General features: G+C 36.6%; 1 protein-coding gene across 1 annotated transcript in view; it reads left to right on the top strand.

Annotated features, from left to right (window-relative positions):
* The window catches only part of CMIP (c-Maf inducing protein), a 363,762-nt gene that overhangs the window by 176,681 nt on the left and 174,846 nt on the right, over positions 1-12,235 (top strand). The window contains 1 exon segment of the mRNA XM_053700697.1: positions 4,566-4,616. Coding sequence (XP_053556672.1) covers positions 4,566-4,616 — 51 coding nt within the window.

Genomic DNA, 12,235 nt, shown 5'->3' on the forward strand with positions numbered 1-12,235 from the left:
AAGAAGTACAAAATATAATAAAAACAGTTTTACATATATAGTAGCAAATTATTGTTCTTGCAGTATGTACTGCAATATTCATGTTAATTTGCTTACATGGAGATCTCCAAAAGATGTAACTTCTACATTCATGAAAATCATGGTAAAGCACACTGGCCTATGTTCTTGTGCTATGACGCACGCTTCAATGAAAATATGAAGAATTGGAAGAGATCTAGAAAGTGTTTATTAGTTCTGGTTCTTAAGTACCTGAGCAAAGGCGACTCAGTCACAGTAGGAAAAATTCACTATTGGCTCTTTCCAGCTTCCTTGGTTTTTCCTTTTCATATGTTTCTATGTTATTGTAGGAAACTGATTCTCAATTATTTAGTGAATGACAGGAGGAAATAACTATATTAACTGGTGAGGCTGAGGAGGATGTAGAGGCGGGGGAAGCTAGAGAGAGCCTTAGTGAATTTAGCTTAGTAACGGAACCAGTGATATACCCAAGCAGGAAGACACTTAAACCACTGCTTGTTAAAGTGTACCTGATTACTGGAGTTGTGAAGCATTGTTTTAGTGAATGGACTGTCTAGAATAACATAGGAGTTGGTAAGGCTGGAGGATGTATTAGTGAATCTAGCCCCGTGTCACCCAAAATGTTCTTTTCACCTAGTCGCTGTAGCTATTATTATCTTAAAGGGGCTTTAAAATAAAATTTTAATTATGCAAAGTGAAAAAAATTGGAAGCCACTACATGCCGAGATTTTCTAATTTATTTTGAAATAAACAAACCCTATGTCCCTGGCATGCAAAACAGTGAAACATTTCTTAACAAAATCTGTTTTTAAATCGTTTTGAAGCAATTTAGTGATTTAATTTCTGATGCATATATAAACCATGACTTTGTGTCTTTAGAAGATCCTGTAATGCCAACAAGATATGGTCAGTACAAGGCAGCAGACTCTGTGATGCATAATTTTACCCACCTTTAGTCTCAGAGCATGATCTTGTCTTTGGCACTCTATTTAATGCACGTGTCATGTACACATATTCAATTATATAGAGTTTATATAGCACATTTTAAATGTATGGTAGAAATTGTGTCCATTTCTTGTCTCATTAAAATGTTATTAAATGAAGTCTTGCAATCCTACTTTTTGTTTTTACATAGAGAGGATGACAACATATACAGTTTCATGCATTTGTTTGTAAAATAACTTTGTTAAAGGGACATGAAATCCACAATATTCCTAGCATGATTTAGATACAGAATGCAGTTTTAAACATTCCATTTTACTGTTATCTAATTTACTTTATACTATTTATCCTTTGTAGAAAATAATACCTAGGTAGGCTCAGGAGCAGCAATGCATTACTGGGACATAGCGGCTATGGTGGCTGTACATATATGCCTCTTGTCATTTGCTCGTCTGATGTCTTCAGCTTGCTCCCAGTAGTGCATTGCTGCTCCTTCAACAAACAATATTAAGAAAATAAAGCTAATTTGATAAAAGGAATAAATAAATAAATAAATAAAGCTGCATAAAATTGGATGCTCTGAATCATGAAAAAAAGCTGGGTTTCATATCCCTCTAAATCTTTTTAAATTGGTATTTAAAAAAATTATATATATATAAGTTAATCGATTGTTCCTAACTGATCATTAAAGGGACACTGAACCCAATGTTTTTCTTTTGTGATTCAGATAGAGCATGAAATATTAAACAACTTTCTAATTTACTCCCATTATCAAATCTTTTTTATTCTCTTGGTATCTTTATTTGAAATGCAAGAATGTAAGTTTTTTTGCTGGCCCATTTTTGGTGAACAACCTGGGTTGTCTTTGCTGATTGGTGGATAAATTCATCCACCAGTAAAAAAGTGCTATCCAGAGTTCTGAACCAAAAAAAAAAGCTCAGATGCCTTCTTTTTCAAATAAAGATAGCAAGAGAACGAAGAAAAATTGTTAATAGGAGTAAATTAGAAAGCTGCTTAAAATTGTATGCTCTATCTGAATCACAAAAGAAAACAATTTGTGTTCAGTGTCCCTTTAATGGTCATTTGCTCAATGGCTGATAAAGACACCTCCCACTTTTCTAGTATTGGTCAAGGACATAACGCAGTCAGATATGTATCATTTAGAACTTTTAGGAGCAGCAAACTAAAAAAAAACTTGACTTTACTAATACACAGAAAGGTCTTATTGAATTGAGTCCTTGGTCTTCTTTCTAGTCATCAGTAAGTTCACTTTAATGATATTTTGCAGAGAGCCAATATGACTGTAGGTTACTAATAAGCAACAGATTGTGACGCCTAAACAACAGTTTGCTGCACCCACGTCTGGTAGAGAAGGAGTTAAAAATCTTGTCAGATCAGGTGTCATTATTGCTAGGCTCATTTTCCTTGTGTAAATGTTTTGCACAAACACGTGGTGACTTTTTCTGCTCTTATTAATCAGAAGGTAACCAGATGGAAAAACAAACATGGGAGAAACCCTCACTAATCGCAATGAGTGCAGCACTTGCTTGAAAATAAGCGCAGATACATTTAATGGGTTAAGACAAGAGGCCACTGCTCCCACAGTCAGTTCATGAGTGTGCACGCAAATATTAAAAACAAAACAAAAAAAAACAGACAATTATTTAAAAAAAAAAAAACATTTTTGGAGGGGGGTATGTATTTAAATTGATTTCAGAATGGAAAACTTCATGCTATATAGATTAAATTTACTGTCCCTTGAAATATATATATATATATATATATATATATATATATATATATATATATATATATATATATATATATATATATATATATATATATTATGAATGCTTTTCAAAATTATTATTATTAGATTAATAAAATAATATTTAATTGAAATTATTAAATTAAATAATGAAAACAAGCAGTTTTAAAGGTATGTCTTTTATTGAAAACACATAATCGGTTATTAAACTCGGAATTGATGACAAAAGGGTAAGTTTAATATTGTTTTTTAAGCTAATAGCAGATTTCTTACCGTCTGATAAAACTTCCAGCCCTCTTAGGTGCAACAAAGTAAAAATAATGTCCATTTCAATTTTTCCACCCTTATTGTAAGATTTTGTTTTAGTATGTAAAACTCATGGTCAGAGATACGCATGAGTTGTTCTTGAATTAAAAAAGGGAGTGTATGGTCCATTTCAACAACAGACTTTTCTACCCTGATCAAATGTGTACCCAGCATGAAACAAATATTTGCATACACTGGAAGCAGATACTGAAGAATAATCGGTGTGTGTGTACTGGACCAGCCTTACTTGCAGGCCATTCCTGGTCACTTCATACAGCATGTATAGCTTCACAGATTGCATAAATATCTTTTGTAAATAAAAACCCTGGGTTAAACAGAGGCATATAGTGAGAAGTGAGTGTGTGTGTGTTTTTTTTTTTCTAGAGAGGGAAGCTCTAAAGTAAGAGGTTTGCTTAAATTAAGTGCACTCTGTTACTGAAAAAAGATCCTAAAACAGCTAGTGAATGATGTTTTCTATCATTTTTATGTAAGTTATTAAAAAGCACAAAACACTCAATCATATCTTAGTCTATGAAACTTGTCATTTTGTTAATACATATACAGGCATACAGCAGGAATCTGATCTCATAACTGTGTGTGTCTGTAAGGGACCGGGTATTGTAGTTTTCAATTCGCAAAATGCATGTGGTCAATATTTTGCAATCTTTGACAGCATTGTATGTTTTGCCACATTTAAGGTACAAAAGTAAAAGTCCCACCTTAAAGGGATAGAAAACTCAAAAAATGTGCACAGGTGCATTTCAATTTGAAATAGAATCATTTTTGCAATATACGTCTATTAGAAAAAATGCTTCTAAAAAATATCATTACTGATTTTCTGTGGCATACGCGCATATCCTGTGAAGGCTCATGCACCAGTATTCAAAAACCATGCCTGCTTAGAGAGCTGGCTGCTTCTGAAAATGTAATTTGTGTCATACTCACTGCTAACCAGTGTAAATGCAGGTGCATGGCCCCTCACAGGATATCTGTGTATGCCACAGAAAACCAGTAATAACTTTTATTAAAAGCATTTGTTGCTAATGGGCGTATATTGCACAAATACTTTTATTTCAAATGCACATTTAATTTTGACCTTCCTATCCCTTTAACTGCTTCACATATTTCCTTCCACACTTTTCCTTGGAGATCACGGGAAGCAGACCTTTCACAAGCATTCTTCAGAAGAGGAACAGCATATGACAGAGAAGTAAGCTTTTGTTTTAGGGTTGATGCACATTTATTGTGAGCTTGGTTCTGCAGAGATGTTTGTTTATACACCCTTGGAATTTGTTAGTAATACTCGGGCAATAATAATTGCTGTAGACTCTGCAGAGCAGTTTATTTCTTTGAATTAAAAGGTGAAGAAACTGTCTGCAAAAAAATGTTGAACAACTTGAAATGCTTATACAGTAGTTGCAGATTGTGCTGTCGTTTATCGTATTCTTTACTAAAACTTAATTCAGCTGCTACATTTGTGAACAAGGAAACCACATCTGATCTAAAATGTTCCTCTTGTGTTTTGTTACAGGCTGCAAACAGCTATTTGAGAGATCAGTGGTTTCATTCTTTGCAGTGGAAGGTAAGTGTAAAAATAAAGTGCTGTGGGATTTTAACCCATTTATTGCTTTGTGCAAATCGCTGAGAATGATTTTCAAATGCATGTGCACCTAAAATCTACAATCGACACAAAGTGGAAACGGATTGCAGAATTACTTAGAGTGTAAAGAGAATCAAAGGGCCATAAAAATCGAAAAATTACAGATCCTAATCTGAAGATCTTATTTTACCACCATTGACCCTTCCCTACTACGATCAGCAGTGCTAGTTACACATCTGAGCTGTGCTACTAGCGCTATTAATTGGATCAGCAGAGTGTTCTGCTAGGGACCAGCAGTGCACTGTGGGTCCAGAGCGGCACTTCTTTTGTATGTTTAACCTGTTGTGCTGGTTAAACACACAGAGCAGGGTTGATAGTCATAAAATGACAAGCTCTAAAGGATTACAGGATTACATGTTATTTTTTGATTTTTATGACCCCTTAATGCTATAATACATATGAAGGAGAAGTAATTAAGCAGATAGTTATGGTTCCTTTTTTTTTTTTTAAATACATATATAACGTGGTAAAGCCACACTATTTTGCAGCTTTCGAGCAGTTAAATATTGGTTAGCCAATCAAGAGTACTGTGTACCACTTAATGACCAATAGTTTCCTGCTTCGGAGCTGCAATGTGTGTAGCTCCCAAACAAGACTTTATGTACCTACGTAGGGATAAGCACAAAGTCAGATAGGGTCAGTAAAAAGTTAGAACATCTACTTTTACATTAGAATATCTTGTTAAGTTTTAGAACTCACATTTATTCTTGTTTCTTTTTATTGAATTCAAGAGTAAATTGAATTCTATGCAGAGTTCATTTACACCTCTCAAGTGAAATTTAGAAAGTCAGAGAATTATTCTCACAGCGCTAGAAGGACCTATAGCTCCTATCTAAGGTGGGCCCCCACTGCCCACGGGAAGAGTACTATTAGAAGATAAGTTAGAGTGGAGCGCCAACAAAGGCAAGGTCTGGTGTGTGTGAGGGATGTGTTCACACTATCTTAAATGAGGGCTAAATCCCTATAAAAACTCCAAAAATTAAATGGTTATAAAACAATAAAGATAAAAGTTATAACACAATTTTAATACAAACACAAATTACATCACTAAACATGGATCCATGGTACATAAAAACATATGTATATATATGTATAAAAACAATTCTAAAAATACAACACTTAAAATATAGGGTTAAGTACCAGGGGGATTGTATCCCTCCAAGAGCAAATAGCCCAAAACTTGGTTGCTGATTCAATTGATATAGTTATAATGATGTTAGAACTAATATGGGTATGTGGATAGTAGAGGTGGTATGCCTCAACTACCCTCTATGACATTGGGTTCAGGGCTACCCAAAATGAGGATTCAAATAACTAGTAGGTTTTTCCCTATTAGTCTGATAGATGCAATATGCAGATTGTACAGAAGCAGAAAAAATATAAAATTTCAAATAAAAATTCACAACGTGATGTATATCACATGTGAAAAAAAGAGGTTATAAAAAAGTGATCACAGATTAAACTCGAGTGTACACAAACTAGTGTTGATCAAAAAATGATTCCAAAAAGTGAAAACAAAAAATTCTTGAAAAATAAAACTATAAACACGTGTAAAAATGTGTAAAAAATATGGGTGACAAATCACACAGTGAGTGATGCCTGAAGTGATGTGGGAAAAGAATTAGTGTAAAAGAGTTACAGAATTCAGAATACAAATAAATACAATAAGGAAACAGATATATATTCCTAAAAAACGTCCCAAAAGTTATAAAATGAAACTCAAATTAGTTCCAAATTAATGTCCATAGAAATCAGATGGTAGTGACATCATGGTGATCCTGATAAAAAAAGTGTCCAAAAATAAAATAAAATGAAAGTTAATGGTTCCAATAAATAGTTCAAATCCTCAAGATTATACAATAGATAAACGGTTCCAATCCTTGATGTCAAGGCAAAGAAAAATAGAATTGACAATGTGAGGTAAAAATGAGATAAGAGTAGAAGGCTGGGAAATCCTCAAAACCTAAAAACAGAAGAAAATAACATAGTATAGTAATGATTAAATAATAATAAATCATGAAAAATAGCTCACCATATAGTTGCCAACGCGTTTCGGCCCACAGCTCGGGCCTTTCTCAAGAGTAATATATGGTTAGGTGAGCAGGGACTTATATACCTATGTGTTACCAATCAGATTTCTCTTTAATTGGCGCCAAAACTGACTATTGAACCCGGAAGTGCTAAAACCGGAAGTCTCAGTCCTATACCGAATATAGTATCTCTGTTCATAAAAGTGAATAAATGTTTGTTATAGCCCAAATTGCCAGCTTATACATATATAGTACATTTCTGGCATCTATACATATATAGTACATTTCTGGCATCTATTATGCTTGTTTAACCATCATGTGTGCCATACTCAATCCCATCTGGTATTAGCGCTAAACCGGATGTTTACCTATGTCCTCTACTTCCGGTTTGAGATTAATACGCCAAACCGGAAGTTGGGGTACGTGAAACCGGAAGTTTGTTTTTTCTGCATCGTTACCCAGAGGAATAGTTGTTTTGCTCCGGTAATGGGCCCGTGTCTACTTCCGGTGGTACTATGGCTCCAACATCCTTGAGTAAATAAACAGGTCTACACTGAGGTCACTCTGCTAGAAATCTCCTATGACCAGTATTGTGCAAATGACTCCCACATGGTTCGTGGTTTGGTTGGAATTCTTGCATTCTAATACAAACCTACTAGTTATTTGAATCCTCATTTTGGGTAGCCCTGAACCCAATGTCATAGAGGGTAGTTGAGGCATACCACCTCTACTATCCACATACACATATTAGTTCTAACATCATTATAACTTTTTCAATTGAATCAGCAACCAAGTTTTGGGCTATTTGCTCTTGCAATCCCCCTGGTACTTAACCCTATATTTTAAGTGTTGTATTTTTACAATTGTTTTTATACATATATATATACATATGTTTTTATGTACCATGGATCCATGTTTAGTGATGTAATTTGTGTTTGTATTAAAATTGTGTTATAACTTTTATCTTTTATCTTTATTGTTTTATAAACATTTAATTTTTGGAGTTTTTATAGGGATTTAGCCCTCCTTTAAGATAGTGTGAACACATCCCTCACACACACACCAGACCTTGCCTTTGTTGGCGCTCCACTCTAATTTATCTTCTAATATGAAATTTAGAAAGTGTATGGAGTGCTTTTTTACTAATATCTCTTGTAAATACAGGCGTCCCATATAGAAAAGAGAGGTTTCAATTTTGACACAACATGCTTTATAGTAAGGACACAGGACATAGCTTGTTCTAATACATTTCAGACTTTGTAACATAACAAAACCTTCATAGATCATACACTAACACTCAGGTAATGAAACGTTTAAGGCAATAAGAAATAAAGAGATTCCCCAATGTGCATGTTTATTTGTGCAGGCTCACTAAATGCAGTAGAATTGCATAATTAACAAGTTCATAATAAAAAGATAATGCAATAACAACAACTACTATGAATTTCAAATAAGCAGTAGATTTTATTTTCCTGGCAAATTTTATTTTTTCTCCCATTTTACAGCCCCCTGTATCATGTGACAGACATCACCCAATCACAGACTAGTATACGTATACCCTGTGAGCTTGTGCACATGCTCAGTAGGTTCTCGTTCCCTAGAAAGTGTGAAAATAAAAAGACTGCATGATTTGATAATTGAACTAAATTGGGAACTGTCTTAAAACTTAATGCTCCATCTGAATCATAAAAAGTTTATTTCCATCTTAATATGAGGAGAGTCCATAGCTTCATTCATTACTTGTGGGGATACAGAACCTAGCCACCAGGAGGAGGCAAAGACACCCCAGCCAAAGGCTTAAATACCTCCCCCACTCCTTTCATACCCCAGGAGGATGGCAGAGAAGTGTCAAAAGATTATGGAGTAGTCTCTTATGGAGGATAGTACTCTTCGAGATGGGACTGGAGTTTTAAGTAGTCCTGTCAGCCTCTCAGTGAGAGCATGGATGAAAGTTAGAGTCCGGAGATGCAGGAAGAGCCTTTCTGCAAAACCATCCATCTCGTATTAACAGCTCCTTAAGCAATCAGCGTTGACGAGTTTTGCTGCCTGCTTTCTACCACTCAAGTCCATGTCAGAGGCGATGCTACAACACTGTCAAACTTGAGGGCCGTGTTTCAGTTCCACGGCATAGATTCTGGTAAGATCGTTTCATTTTTATACATTTATGATAACGCAAGAAGACAGGGTCACATTGTAACTCCTTTTACCTGTACAGAATCAATGGTTAATATCTCCGGAAGTGGATTATTGAACAGGGGGAGATTTATACATGATTACTTTATTGTATTTTTTGCTGTGACATGTGTAAGATGTGGCTCTGGCAATGTGTGAACAGTCAGGTTCTTCCTTTATTTTTTTTGTTTTTAAAAAAAGCTTTATTGAATGTCCAGAAGTAGAAGTTTTACAATCATTGATAAACAAACAGGAGTTACAGATCACATATTATGTATATCTCTAGAAAGAAAGCAACTGTGTCAGTTAAAAAGTAAAAGTCTTTCTTTAACAAACCTCCTAGTTCATGCTGCTGGTACATTGTTCACAGTTGTCAGCGTGTTTTTTAAGCAACAGAGTTTTTCAAAGTTGTATCCAAATGTTAGGATAGTAAACTAGCTCGGGTATTTAGTCATACCCAATTAGAAGGGTGAGAAGATAGAGAGGAAAGAAGAGGGGGGGGGGGAGAGAATGAGAATATAGAAAGACAAGCAGGGGGAGGAGAAAAAAAAAAGGGGAGGGAGGGGGGGGACAGGGAAGGAGAGGGGAGGGATGAGGTCCTGCTCTCAGCGTTCCGCCCATGCTAACAATTTTGAAAATCTTATTTCAGGATTCTGATCTCAATGTTTTCTGTATCACACATTGTTCCATGGCTCTTTTAAATATGTGCACCTCCAGGGCCACACCCCCACTCCAGTTAGGTTAGCTATTTCCGTTTGAAGTTAAAATATTTTTCAAATATCTTTCCCTTCCCAGATTAAGTTCATATGTTCGTGTAAGTCAAGTTTCCCTATTTTAAGGTAGTGAAACCTCTCCAGACCGAGCAGATCCCTTACCCCATTTTTCCATTCATTAAAGTTTGGCACAGTCACCGATTTCCAGTGTTTTGGAATTAATCCCTTTGCACAGTTCAGCATCAGTAGGAAAAGTCTATGCTTTGCTTCTACCACAATCTTAGGGAGACTGTGGTATAGTAGGTATTGAGGGTTCGGGGGTATAATCACCCCAAGAAGCCGACTACTCTCTGCAAGAACTCTCTCCCAGAATTCACGAATTCTCGGGCAAGTCCAGCAGACGTGCAAAGTGGAGCCCATTTCCCCACACCCCCTCCAACATTCATCACTTGCCTGTGGATAGATCTTATGCAGTCTTTGAGGGGTCAGGTACCATTGGCTCAAGAATTTAAAATGCATTTCTTGCAACCTCATAGATACTGATGCCGTCTTTGCCTTATTAAAGATCTGCAGCCACTCCTTGTGGGTGATGTTTAAGTCAAGTTCCGCCCGCCAAGCTCCTGTGTATGAGGGCAGCGCCTCATCATTACCTGTCAGTAGTAGCTTATACAAGCGGGAGATCAAATGACTAGGTGTTTGAGCCAGTGTGCAAATATTTTCAAAGGCGGTCTTCTCTCTCGTGAGAGGGGTCACATCTTTATGTCCCTTGATATAGTGGTGAAACTGTGCCACCCTAAACCAGGATGAGAAAAGCCACCGATTCCATTTCATAAGATTTTCCTGAGTTTGAAGCTTGCCTTCATCGAAGGCATTAGATATGGCGGCCTCTGCTAGAGTGTGAGTATTTCTCGGGGATCGGGCTTCGTTTGCCAGAGCGTTATCTGGGTTTTCAAAGGCCGGTGTTACCGGTGATGGTTTAGAGGAAATGGACATGTCTTTTTTGACCCATGAGTCCCACTCATGGAAGACATCATTTAGGAGGGGGTATTGATGTATCAGAGGGGTCCGATTCTCAACTGATATCCATGCAAGCGCGCCTACATTACCCCTTTGTAAGATGTCTCGGTCCAAATGAACCCATGCTTTGTCTGCATTATTATGGCACCAGTGAACTAGGCGCTGGGCATTTATTGCTTTAAAATATGTTTTCAATAGGGGGACTCCTGCACCTCCCCTGTCTCTAGGCAGATACATTGTGTTCTTTCTAATTCTTGGTCTTAGACCATTCCATATATGCGCCTCCATTTCTGATTGAATCTGGTGAATGATGGGCACAGCCTATAGGAGGGGAAGCTCCTGCATGACTTACAGGACCCAGGTTCTTCCTTTATTTTTGATTAACTGCGCAGTCTGTTAGTTTGGCGTGTTTTTTTCTCGACTGCAGGGGCGGTCCTGCATGGCACTCCATGTGACCGTGTGTGGCCTCATTATCTTACTTTCTCTTGTTAAGTGTATCCAGTCCACGGATCATCCATTACTTATGGGATATTCTCCTTCCCAACAGGAAGTTGCAAGAGGATCAACCACAGCAGAGCTGCTATATAGCTCCTCCCCTCACTGCCATATCCAGTCATTCTCTTGCAACTCTCAACTAAGATGGAGGTCGTAAGAGGACTGTGGTGTTTTAGACTTAGTTTATTTCTTCAATCAAAAGTTTGTTATTTTTAAATGGTACCGGAGTGTACTGTTTATCTCAGGCAGTATTTGGAAGAAGAATCTGCCTGCGTTTTCTATGATCTTAGCAGAAGTAACTAAGATCCTTTGCTGTTCTCACATATTCTGAGGAGTGAGGTAACTTCAGAGGGGGAATAGCGTGCAAGTTTTCCTGCAATAAGGTATGTGCAGTTAAAATATTTTTCTAGGGATGGAATTTGCTAGAAAATGCTGCTGATACCGAATTAATGTAAGTAAAGCCTTAAATGCAGTGATAGCGACTGGTATCAGGCTTATTAATAGAGATACATACTCTTATAAAAGTGTATTTTAAAACGTTTGCTGGCATGTTTAATCGTTTTTTATATATGTTTGGTGATAAAACTTATTGGGGCCTAGTTTTTTCCACATGGCTGGCTTGAATTTTGCCTAGAAACAGTTCCTGGAGGCTTTCCACTGTTGTAATATGAGTGGGAGGGGCCTTTTTTAGTGCTTTTCTGTGTAGCTAAAAATACTGACAGAGACATTCAGCTTCCACCTGCATGATACAGGACATCTCTGAAGGGCTCAAAAGGCTTCAAAGTCGTGTTTGAGGAGGGTAACAATCACAGTAGACTGTGGCAGTTGTTGTGACTGTGTTTAAAAAACGTTTTTGTCATTTATTATTCTGTTTTTGTTATTAAGGGGTTAATCATCAATTTGCAAGTGGGTGCAATGCTCTGCTGACTTGTTACATACACTGTAAAAATTTTGTTAGTGTAACTGCCTTTTTTCACTGTTATTTCAAATTTGGACAAAATTTGTGTTTCTTAAAGGCGCAGTAACGTTTTTTATATTGCTTGTAAACTTGTTTTAAGTGTTTTCCAAGCTTGCTAGTCTCATTGCTAGTCTGTTTAAACATGTCTGATACAGA

This window comes from Bombina bombina, chromosome 1 (genome assembly GCF_027579735.1).
Source record: "Bombina bombina isolate aBomBom1 chromosome 1, aBomBom1.pri, whole genome shotgun sequence".
In the NCBI taxonomy this organism is placed as follows: Eukaryota; Metazoa; Chordata; class Amphibia; order Anura; family Bombinatoridae; genus Bombina; species Bombina bombina.